General features: G+C 41.9%; 1 protein-coding gene and 1 long non-coding RNA gene across 4 annotated transcripts in view; both read right to left on the reverse strand.

Moving 5' to 3' along the window:
* Window positions 1-10,352, reverse strand: part of LOC120560199 (disabled homolog 2-interacting protein-like) — a 47,158-nt gene extending 36,806 nt beyond the window's left edge. The window contains exons 1-5 of one of the 3 annotated variants that reach the window (XM_039802458.1): window positions 10,108-10,352; window positions 9,724-9,796; window positions 9,268-9,386; window positions 8,706-8,808; window positions 538-620 (exon numbers count right to left, since the gene is read on the reverse strand). In XM_039802458.1, the coding sequence (XP_039658392.1) occupies window positions 538-620; window positions 8,706-8,808; window positions 9,268-9,386; window positions 9,724-9,784 (366 nt within the window). In that variant the 5' untranslated portion in view covers window positions 9,785-9,796; window positions 10,108-10,352. Of the gene's footprint in view, window positions 1-537; window positions 621-8,705; window positions 8,809-9,267; window positions 9,443-9,698; window positions 9,797-10,107 lie in introns of those variants that run through there. The other 2 variants (XM_039802460.1, XM_039802459.1) reach the window with 2 other exon arrangements.
* A 186-nt stretch (window positions 10,353-10,538) lies between these two features.
* On the reverse strand, window positions 10,539-12,311 carry LOC120560252. Its single transcript, XR_005639457.1, has 2 exons — window positions 11,657-12,311; window positions 10,539-11,536 (listed from the first exon to the last, which is right to left on the reverse strand). It is a non-coding gene; the product is annotated as an uncharacterized LOC120560252 (long non-coding RNA).
* Window positions 12,312-12,726: the final 415 nt, after the last annotated feature.

A 12,726-nucleotide genomic window follows, 5' to 3' on the forward strand; every position in this document is an offset into this window, starting at 1 on the left:
ATAACAATAAAGTAAAATATAAAAACACAATAAGTGTGTTGCAACAAACAAAAGGAAAAACAATATTTATAGAGTTACAAACAATATGTCCAATATGTCTGAAAATGTGCGGAACGAAGCCGAGGCTGGTTATTATTCCACCACACACTCAACTCTAAATACTTCCTGTATATATCATATATTCTGTATGTATATGTAGTATTATATATCATATATTCTGTATGTATATGTAGTATTATATATCATATTTTGTATGTATATGTAGTATTATATATCATATATTCTGTATGTATATGTAGTATTATATATCATATATTCTGTATGTATATGTAGTATTATATATCATATTTTGTATGTATATGTAGTATTATATATCATATATTCTGTATGTATATGTAGTATTATATATCATATATTTTGTATGTATATGTAGTATTATATATCATATATTCTGTATGTATATTTATTATTATATCATATATTATGTGTGTGTGTGTGTGTGTCTGTGTCTGTGTGTGTGTGTGCGTGTGTGTATACCGTGACTCTGGTGCCGGGCGTGTCCACAGTGGCGGCGGAGCTACTGGGCATGCTCTGTCGGCGGCTCCCTCTCTCTGGAACATCTGGAAACAAAAACAAAGTGCATCATGGGAGAGTTTGTAGTCGTAGTGAGCCCTGTTGGCTCCACAGCTGTTGCCATGGTGACTGGTACTGACGGGGTTACCATAGAGACCAGCAGCAGCCTGTAATCAAACATGATCATTAAATATTAAATATAAAAATGTGGGGAGATGATGAGGAGGAAACTTCATTTCTGCAATAAAATGTCTAAAAAAAGACTAAAATATATATTATATATGTGATATATATTAGAACAGTTTCCCCCCCAAACATGGCCTAATATTGTGATATTGCAGTTTCAGCTGCTGGCTACCGTTAGCTTGCTGGCTAACGTTAGCTTGCCGGCTATCCGGTCAGCTAACGTCACCACAACAATCTAAGTAATTACATTAGTAGTTCATCACGATACCATCAGGGTTCAAATTTAGCACCATCTACCAGCCAAATGCTTGTAAACCTGCAGGTGGCTGGTATATTAGCTTCACTCACCGGCCAAAAAACCAATGGTAAAAACCAATGGTAAAAACCAATGGTAAAAACCAATGGTAATGCACTGAATAGCTGCTGAAATTTGAACATTCACTAGGCTGGTCAACGAAAACATTCATTTTGAACTCTGGATACCATCCTGTATCCATTCTATGGACAATAGTCTCATAAAAGAGAGAGAGATTTCTATCTGTCAATGCAGCAGATTCTAGGTCAACGCCTCTTCATCATCTTCATCCTCTTCATCATCCAGTAAAGTACTAGTAGTAATGTTACAGGCTGGTATAAAGCATCCAGTAGAGTACTAGTAGTAATGTTACAGGCTTGTATAAACCATCCAGTAGAGTACTAGTAGTAATGTTACGGACTGGTATAAAGCATCCAGTAGAGTACTAGTAGTAATGTTACAGGCTGGTATAAACCATCCAGTAGAGTACTAGTAGTAATGTTACAGGCTTGTATAAACCATCCAGTAGAGTACTAGTAGTAATGTTACAGACTGGTATAAACCATTCAGTAGAGTACTAGTAGTAATGTTACGGACTGGTATAAACCATCCAGTAGAGTACTAGTAGTAATGTTACGGGCTGGTATAAACCATCCAGTAGAGTACTAGTAGTAATGTTACAGACTGGTATAAACCATCCAGTAGAGTACTAGTAGTAATGTTACAGACTGGTATAAACCATCCAGTAGAGTACTAGTAGTAATGTTACAGACTGGTATAAACCATCCAGTAGAGTACTAGTAGTAATGTTACAGACTGGTATAAACCATCCAGTAGAGTACTAGTAGTAATGTTACAGACTGGTATAAACCATCCAGTAGAGTACTAGTAGTAATGTTACAGACTGGTATAAACCATCTAGTAGAGTACTAGTAGTAATGTTACAGACTGGTATAAAACCATCCAGTAGAGTACTAGTAGTGTCAGTTACTATGGTAACTTCACCCCAGAGTCAGTTACTATGGTAACTGAGCCTGTGAACCTAACCTGGTCAGGAGCAGGTTTTCTTCTCTCTGTCTCCTCCCTCTGACACAGCCCTCTCTCATCTCCTCATTCATTCATTCATTCATTCAGTCATTCAGTCTGGACCAGGCGTATTTTAGACCGGTTTGTTATCGGCATGAATAAAATGGTTTTATTTTATTAACTCAGTTAGGTAACGTTGTAGATTAAAGGCTCCTTGTGTCGACCATCCCGCTGATGAAGAAGCTGTATTACCTCTCAGGGAGTCTCGTGGACAGGCTTTAACATCCCAGCACATTCTGCCTGTCGCATTACGTTTTTAGCAAACGGCAGTTTCCTTTATTGGTGTGTATACGGATCATACTGTAATAGTAAAGCCACTGTATGTAGAGCCGTCAGAAAAGTGTGACTCGCTCAGAAACGTTTTTTAAACGTTTTTGTAGTGTTCCCTGGACACAAACTAATTAATTATAAATTATAGTTCTGGTAATGATCATGGTGCTGCAGCCTCAGAATGGGATTAGTATAGCTTACTTTTTCGCCCGCAGGATTGCACCGAAATGAAATTATAGGTGTAATACAATTCCAGTTGTCACCAGTAATATTATAAGTTAACTGTGATTAAATATGAAATTAATATACTGTTAATGCGTACGCATTGACTCGAGCAGCAATTTTCTCCCGCACCAATTATCTCTCTGTTGCAGCAGCAGCCGCTGTCTTGCTTTTTTAACGAAATGCACGTTCAAACTCGCTATACGTGAGTATTTCCTCCCACCAGTTTGTTTGTGGTTGTTACCATGGTGAATCGTAGAATCATGGCTCCATTCATGCTGCCTTTTGTGCATGCGCGTAACCCTGAGTGAACATACTCCGAGTTGATTGAACCAAATCAAATCAGCTGTTCTGGAACCGAAAACTCAGAGTTTCCATCTCAGGGTAAATCAACTCAGACATCAGGGTTACAAGATGGCGCCTTTGTCCGGCATGGCCGCTGCTACGTCACATTTGTGTCGTTTTTATTTGTTTGTTTTTGTCTCTTTTATGGTCACATTAACCCTGCCTTTAAATTATTGTGTCACCGCTGCGCAGACATACGATCGTGTCACCCTGATGAACATTGGAGTGTATATGGAAGGACTCTGTAACAGCTGGGAGACTTATAGTCAAACTTTTCCACCCCCGTTGGTGTGTGTACCCAGTCTATTTGATTACCGATTTTTGTTTCGGGGCCGTGGAAATCCCAAGAAGAGACGAAGGAGAAGGGGTTGCAGAGCTGGCGTTCAGGTCGGGATGAGGCTGTGATCGTGGATGGGTGTGCCCAAGCTTCTTTGCGGCCGGCGGCCGCGGTGGTTGCTGCCGGTTTTTCCCCGGGATGCAGGTGCTGGGGGCGCTCCCTTGCGTGGGCGCCCTCAGTTCGCCCTGCCCATTCGACAAGATCCCCTTTGTTCATCGTGGGACGGTGGTGGAGACGCTGTTAGGAAACTGCAGTTTGTGGCCGACCTGTCTGACCAGCGATTGACCGCACGGCACCGCTGGAAACCTCGTGACTGTACCAGGTATTTGCAGCCACTACAACTTGCCATTAAGGAGACCGGCCTGCTATCATTGCTCCGTTTAGCGCTGCTTAATGCTCGTTCCATCACTAATAAGGCGCATGCCATCAACAATCTTTTCATTAAGGAAAAGATGGATTTTATGTTCCTCACAGAAACGTGGCAGAGGGATAAGGAAGCTGTACATTTAAATGAGCTGTGCCCTGCAGGTTGCTCTGTGATTGGGACACCTCGAACGGCACGCCGAGGCGGCGGCCTTGCTGTTGTGTATCGTGACAGATTCTTATGCAGAGTAATCCACTCTGAAACTTTCACCTCTTTTGAATCACAGATGATTAAGGTCGGTTCTGGTAACATTTTTTTATTGTGTGCTAATTTACCGCCCTCCTGGTCCTGCAGGCATCTTTCTTACTGATTTTACTGATTTTTTAACCTCTATAATTAAGCTGGAGAAAGTTTTAATTATTGGAGATTTTAATCTTCATATTGACGATACGTCATGCATTGCAGCTACAGATCTCATATCCATTACTGACTCTTTTAATTTTACACAACATGTCTCAGGACCTACACACTTAAAGGGGCACACCCTGGACCTTGTTTTCTCATTAGGTCTGGAGATAGTAAATGTGTGTGTGGAGGATGTACATGTGAGTGATCATAGTTGTGTTTTCTTTAACCTGAACTTACCTCGGGACCCCCCGCCTCTGAGAATGAAGGCTCAAAGGAGAGTTATTAACCAGGATGTTGCTGGGAAGTTTTTCTATGTTGTTTGATCGATGCCGGCTAAAAGGTTGCAGTGATGCAAATGTGTATGCTGAGTCTTTTAATAGCCAATGTTTAGCAATTTTAGATGAAGTGGCTCCTATGAAAAACATGGTCTCTCTTAAAAAGCCCTGCCCCTGGATAAACACATCTATTCAGAGCTGTAGAAGTAAACGTCGGAAAATAGAGCGCTTATGGAAAACAACTAAACTTGAAGTTCACAGGCTTTATCTTAGAGAATTAACTACTTCCCTAAATGAACTTCTGAAAAGTGCTAGAACTAAATACTTCTCTCAGCTAATATCCTCAAATAAGAAAAACCCCAAATTCTTGTTTGACACCATTAACTCAATTGTTTCGCCATCTGTCTCTCCAATTGTGGTGCTTTCTTTGTCAAACAGTAATGTATTCCTTAACTTCTTTGTTGAGAAGATTAAAGATATCAGATCTAGTATTTTACTTTCTCCTGCTTGTATCAAAGCTTGTACTTTGGCGCTTTCTCATCCATGTTTCTCCTTTGAACTGGTGACATTACATGAGGTCGCCACTCTGCTAGATAAGTTGAAACCCTCTTGCTGTCACAGTGATGTTCTCCCAACTATGTTGTTTAAGCAGGTTTTTGACAGTATTGGCCCCTGTTCAATACTTCACTTTTAACTGGTGTGGTTCCTGACTTTTTTAAACATGCTATTGTTGAACCTGTTCTTAAAAAACCCAGTTTAGACCCATTGCAACCTATGAATTATAGGCCTATATCAAAACTCCCTTTTATGGCTAAGATTCTAGAGAAAGTGGTAGCAGAGCAGCTTACTACTTTCTTAGAGATAAACAATATTTTTGATAAATATCAGTCAGGTTTCCAGAAAAAACATTCTACGGAAACTGCACTAGTTAAAGTTTCGAGTGATATTTTGATGTCAGCAGATTGTGGAAAGCATACAGTGTTAGTTTTATTGGACCTTACATCTGCCTTCGACACTATTGATCACAATATTTTGATTAATAGACTTCAGGATCTATTAGGGATATCTGGATCAGCTTTAAAATGGTTTTCGTCTTACCTTACTGGTAGAAGTTTTTGTGTTTTTATAAATCAGATCATGTCAGACACTGCAGGTCTATCGAGTGGTGTTCCTCAGGGTTCTGTCCTGGGACCGATTCTTTTCCTTTTGTATATAATCCCTCTAGGACATATAATCGGCCAGTTTAAGGATGTTTCTTATCACCTGAATGCAGATGACATTCAGTTATACTGCTCTTTTAAGCCTACTGAGTTATATAAACTGTCATCCTTACTCAACTGTCTGAGTGGGATTAAGCAGTGGTTAAACGATAACTTTTTACTGCTGAACTCAGCTAAGACGGAAACACTAATCATTGCGCCTGAGCAGAGCATTTCTCAGATAAAAAAGCATCTTGGTACCTTAGGCTCGTCTGTTCAGCCAAGTCTCAGGAGCTTAGGCGTTGTTTTTGATGCTGCCATGTCTCTGGAGAAACACTCAAAGCAACTTATTAAAAACTGTTTCTTTCAATTAAGGAACATTTCTAAGATAAGAGCCTTGGTGTCAAAGGCTGAATTGGAGATGATTATTCATGCATTTATTTTGTCTCGTTTAGTCTATTGTAACAGTCTTTTTACTTGTCTTGATAAGAAAGATCTTTGTCGCCTCCAGACGGTCCAAAATTCCGCTGCTAGGCTCTTAACCCACACTAGAAAAAGGGCACACATCACTCCGGTTTTAGCTTCACTTCATTGGTTACCAGTGAAATTTAGAATACATTTCAAAATTTTGGTTCTAACATTTAGAGCCTTACAAGGTCAGGCACCCCCATACATCTCTGACCTGATACAGCTGCGTACGTCCTCACGTAGTCTGAGATCTACAGGTCAGAGATTTTTAGTTGCCCCCCGTACACATTTTAAAACTAGAGGGGACCGTTCGTTTCAAGCTGTGGCACCTAGGCTGTGGAACGCATTGCCTCCTTCTGTACGTTGTTTGGACTCAGTTACAAATTTTAAAACTGAGTTGAAAACTCTTCTTTTCAAAGAGGCGTTTAATTAAACTATAGTGTGGTTATGCCGGTTTTATGTTGTTTTCTGCTTAGTTTGTTTATGTACTGTAATGTATAAATGTTGTGTATCCTTCCATTTGTTGTGAAGCACTTTGTGATTTTTATCTGTGAAATGTGCTATACAAATAAATTTTACTTACTTACTTACTTACACTCAGGGCCGGTTCACATTGTACGCTGCATGCACTGCGCTCGCCGCTAGGTTGTCCTATTCCCAAATATATTTGTTGTGCTCGCCGCCGGGCTCAGCGAAAAGTTACGTCATACATGCGCCAATATTTGAATGCACATCACGCCTGCGTCCGGTGTTTATTATATATATTTATTATATTCATTATGTAGGATACACAGTAGTGATTTGGTGGCAAAGATGTTTCTGTCTTTGAACCAAAAGAAAGCCTTGGCACTCTCCCTGGTTGTGAGGAGAAGACGGAGGAAGGCACCCGCAGCAGCAGCAAGAAAGGTGTGGGAGCAAGAGACCCTCAGGTCCAGAGAGGTGTGGGTGCGCGAGACCCTCAGGTCCAGAGAGGTGTGGGTGCGTGAGACCCTCAGGTCCAGAGAGGTGTGGGAGCAAGAGACCCTCAGGTCCAGAGAGGTGTGGGTGCGCGAGACCCTCAGGTCCAGAGAGCAGTTGGGGGAATTCCGGCTGCAGGAGCTCTGCTTTCACTGTGACCGGTTCCAGGGGTAATTTGGGCTCAACAGGGAGCAGACAGTCTGCTGATGAGAGTCGGGCCTACGATTTCGCGGATGGGTTATGAATGGGTTTTCATTTCTAAATAAAATGTTGCATTTCAACACGATGTGTCATTGCATGTTTACATACGTAAGTAAGATGTCTGCAGTTATTGCAGTTGGGTATAATAAAGCTAAGCTATGAGCCTGAATTCATACATTCATCACCATTCATTCATACTCTGTAAAACACTTTGTTTAATGCATATGTGCAATTAATTCCTCCAAAACTGGAGCTTACACACGGCCACATACCTAACTACCTATATATGAACTTCAATGAAAACGAACATGACTTGTGTCAATCAGTCCAAACATATTTTACTTTATATAAACATACAAATACAAATATATCCTACAAATACCTGTATGGAGCTGTATATCAACTTGGTATTTGGTTTTCACAGCTCACAACAGTAGCTACACTTCTTCTCAGTTGCTTTGGCCCTATTCTCAGATCAGAGATGACAATAATGTGTCCCATAGGGACTAGTGCTCCCTTTCATGTGCAGTGTTCATTACACTATACTTCCAGAGTGAACTGTTAAATATGGACAACAACACAAAGCAGATTGACTATCTTGGTATAAATGATGGCGTAAGGACTGGTCAGTTTGATTGGGTCATTGGTAGAAATACTTGCTTCGGACATGTAAACAAAAGATTTCAATCAAAATACACACTTCTGCAGGTCAGTCACTATGCGGTGCAGTTTACACCAATTGTTTAAAGAAATGCACTCACTGTTGTGCAAATGCAAATTATTATTTAACAAATGCAGCAAAGTATCTGAGAAAAAATTTACTATAGTTATGATTGTATTTCAGTGGAGACATGTCCATGTTGTTTTCACAGAGCTAAAACCAACCTGAATGATTTAAATTAGGAGGCTACAATACGCTACACATCTGGCATGCCTGTTATGGTGAAATATGCACCACCGAGGTCTCTGTACGACCTCGAGCTGTGTCGTCCAGCTCTGGGAGATCGCTGACGGCCCAAATCAACCTCTCGTCCATGTTCCGTTTGTGGATCCACGTGTATTCGGTGTTTCTGTTAGTGTGTCTGTCTGTCTGTCTGTCTGTCTGTGTGTGTTTGTAACAGTAAGTCATATTGCCACGGTAACCGACCTCAGATATCAGATTATGAGATTATTATTGTGACATGTTGTTTTTAAGATTAAGCAGAACAGCTAACACACACACACACACACACACACACACACACACACACACACAGACTTCAACAGAAAACATATTTTTCTTACCGTCTTCAAATTTAGCGTCAAAGTCCATCGTCTGTCTGTCTGTCTGTCTGTGTGCCTGTCTCTGTGCCTGCCTGCCTGTCTGTCTGCCTGCCTATCTGTCTGTCTGTGTGCCTGCCTGTCTGTCTGTCTTTCTTTTTTTCTGTGTGCCTGCCTGCCTGTCTGTCTGCCTGCCTGTCTGTCTGTCTGCCTGTCAGCTCTTCTTCTGCAGCTGTTAAAGCCGTCTCGTCCTCCTTACCTTTGTGGGCGGGGCCAGGAAGTGATGAGGTCACATGGAGGCTGTATCTTAGCAACCAGACGGCACAGGTCTCCGCCCTCTCGGCCAGAAGCAGAGGATGAACCTGAAGCAGAAGAAATGTAACGTAATAATCTGGAAGATGGTTTTAATCTCCTTAGGTCTACTGACACGTCTTCTTAGGACATTCCTCTGGAGACATTCCTCTCTGTTTATGGAGTTCCTCTGATTACTGTTTGGTCTTTAAGATCAAACAGGCTGACAGGAACATCTGATGTTTATCTGTTACAATCACATCTGTTGTTCTCCAATACCTCCAGTTAAAGGGTGGAGGGGTGTGGGTGTGTCTGTGTGTGTGTGTCTGTGTGTGTGCATGTGTTTGTGAGTGTGTGTCTGTGTCTCTGTCTGTGTGTGCATGTGTGTGTCTGTGTGTGTGTGTCTGTGTGTGTGTGTGTGTCTCTCTGTCTGTATGTGTGTGTGTCTCTGTCTGTCTGTGTTTTTGTGTGTCTGTCTGTGTGTGTGTGTCTGTGTATTTTTGTGTCTGTCTGTGTGTGTGTGTGCATACCTCTAGGTTGTTGAGCATCAGTAACTTAGCATCAGACAGGATGCAGAACATTTGAGTCCAGACATCAGGCTCCGCCCTCCGACCACATGACAGCCAATGGATGGAGTTGCTCTTCAGCTCTGTGACATCATCACAACGTCATCATATCCCACAGACGTTTCAGGAGGAAAGACGGCTGAACATTTCACCGTGAAGTCAACAATACACTGCAGTTCACGGTCATATCAACTAACCAATCACATGCATCCATCAACTCACCAATCACATGCATCCATCAATTAACCAATCACATTCATCCTTCAACTCACCAATCACTTTCTTATCAACTAACCAATCACATGCATCCATCAACTCACCAATCACATGCATCCATCAACTCACCAATCACATGCATCCATCAACTCACCAATCACATGCATCCTTCAACTCACCAATCACGCTCATCCATCAACTCACCAATCACATTCATCCATCCCATGTGTTGACATCTGGACAGATGTTTCACCAGCTCTTCCATCACACAGAGAGACTACAGGTAGAGACGAGAGACAGACAGACAGAGAGATAGACAGGAAGACAGACAGACAGAAGCCTTAACCCGAATATAATCGTTTTTTTTTTAAACTGCATGTAAACACACTGACTGATACAAATACTCAAGATTTTACCATCGGGACATAAAAGAGACACAGACAGACAGAGAGAGAGACAGACAGGTAAACAGACAGACAGAGAGAGAGATAGACAGGTAAACAGACTGACAGAGAGAGAGAGATAGACAGGTAAACAGACAGACAGAGATAGAGACAGACAGGTAAACAGCGAGACAGGGAGACTCACAGGGAGACTTCTGTTGTAGGTCGGGTACTTCTCATGCTGAGACAAATTATGACAACAAACGTCTTAATTTCTCTGTCTGTCTGTCTACAGGTCTGTCAGTCTGTCTACAGGTCTGTCTGTCTGTCTACAGGTCTGTCTTTGCTTCTTTCTTTCTCTTATTTCAGGACGACCGGTCTGAACCGTCCGTCTGACTCTTAATGCTCGTTCTGTTTCTTCTGTGTTGTTTAACACCTTAATTGAATTAACAGATTATCACCTGTCGCACTCTCACTGACTCTCTCTCACACACACACACTCACTCACACACACACACACTCACACACACACACACACACACACACACACACACACACACACACACACACACACACACACACACACACACACACACACACACACACACACACACACACACACACACACACACACGGTTGAACAACAGTTTTTTTTTATTCCAGAGAAAGCTGGCAGCTGATTGGTTCAGCTAAACAGAAAAAAGGCAAACAAACAGTGACATCATCAAAACAACCGTCAGCAACAGGCCAATGGGAGGGGAGCGTGGTTACCATGGCAGTGAGGTTTAAAGTGACAGAGTGACAATTTAACATCTCCGAGACCTTTTGCACTCATTCCTCATTCAAACCAATGGGCTGGGTTAGCTTCAAGCTAACTCTGATGTCATTAACATTTGAACATTTATACATTTTATTATTTTAGTTTTAAACATGTTAACTCCTCATCACCAGAGGACACACGCAATCTGCACACGCAGATTTACACAAAATAAAAGTAAAATAGAAGAATTTTGCCCAGAATTTTAAATCAAAAACAAAACTAAAAAGCAGAATATGAAAACATCTGTCACTCTGCCGATTATCAGTTTGTTTCTGCGTGCTAATTTGCTGTTGATGTTTGTTTCTGTGTGCCGATTGGCCGTTGATGTTTGCATAGATATACTGAACGGGACAATAGTGCAAGAAAGAAAATACAGAACAGTGAACTCAGAGGAAGTTAATGTGAAGCTTCAGGCTGAGATCTAATGAAGACAGAACCGTTTAACGAAAATCACCTGGACACAGTTCACCTGGTCAGGGTTTACCTGGTCACAGTTTACCTAGTCACGGTTTACCTGGACACGGTTTACCTGGTCACGGTTCACCTGGTCATGGTTTACCTAGTCACGGTTTACCTGGTCAGGGTTTACCTGGTCAGGGTTTACCTGAACATGGTTTACCTGGTCACGGTTTACCTGGTCAGGGTTTACCTGGTCAGGGTTTACCTGAACATGGTTCACCTGGTCACGGTTCACCTGGTCACGGTTCACCTGGTCATGGTTTACCTAGTCGCGGTTTACCTGGTCAGGGTTTACCTGGTCAGGGTTTACCTGAACATGGTTTACCTGGCCACGGTTTACCTGGTCAGGGTTTACCTGAACATGGTTTACCTGGCCACGGTTTACCTGGCCACGGTTTACCTGGTCATGGTTTACCTGGTCAGGGTTTACCTGAACATGGTTTACCTGGCCACGGTTTACCTGGTCAGGGTTTACCTGGTCAGGGTTTACCTGAACATGGTTTACCTGGTCACGGTTTACCTGGTCATGGTTTACCTGGTCATGGTTTACCTGGTCACGGTTTACCTGGACACGGTTTACCAGGTTACTGTCAGACAGACGGAAACAACAGCAGGTAGGAAAAGGTTTGTGGCTTTTTTCCACGTTTTTGGCATTTCTTTCTGCATTTGTTGACATCTTCCAGTTTTGGCCTTTTCTGTTCATGAATGATGAATGATTCTGTTTATGAATGAATGATTCTGAATATTAGGAATCATAAAGGATGAAGTATGGAGGTTTGGGCCTTTGTGTTTGGGGTCTAAAGGCTGATATATGCTTCTGTGTCAAATCGACGGTCCCCCCTCAGACCCCGCTGCCTCGCGATGCCGTAGGAGCCACGGCGTAGCTACGGCGTGAAGTTGACGCAGAAGCATAAAACAGCCTTAACACCCACGATGATCCTGAGAGGATTGTTGCTAGGCAACTGACATGATAAAAGAAGCCTTGCCTCTGAAAATCAGGATATATTTTTTTGTGTTTATGTTCAGGAGAAAATTAAAAACTAACTTCTTCTGCAAACATTTTAAAAACATAAAGCTCCGAGGTCTGGACTAGTGGACAGAAACCATCAGGGAGGGGCTTAGTTTGGGATGGGGGGATATACTCAGACTGAAGTCTCACATTAACTTAACACCAATCACAGAAGAAGGATTTAGAGATGTCATCCATTCAACCAGGGGATAATAATTGCTATAGTTGCAGCTCTAATATTTATATATTTCTTTATATTTCTATATGTTTCTATATGTTGCAGGTGCAGCGTGCTGTTTGACAGCTGGGGGGCGCTCTGACTGTTTAACACATCAGAACAGAAAATACAGACCATAATACTACACATTCATATAAACCTACTGGCTGGGGTATGTGTGTGTCTGTGTGTGTATATCTGTGTGTGTGTGTATATGTATGTACGTGTGTGTGTGTGTGTGTGTCTGTCTGTGTGTGTATATGTATGTGCGTGTGTGTCTGTGTGTGTGTCTGTCTGTGTGTGTGTATATGTATGTACG

This window comes from Perca fluviatilis, chromosome 6 (assembly GCF_010015445.1).
Source record: "Perca fluviatilis chromosome 6, GENO_Pfluv_1.0, whole genome shotgun sequence".
In the NCBI taxonomy this organism is placed as follows: domain Eukaryota; kingdom Metazoa; phylum Chordata; class Actinopteri; order Perciformes; family Percidae; genus Perca; species Perca fluviatilis.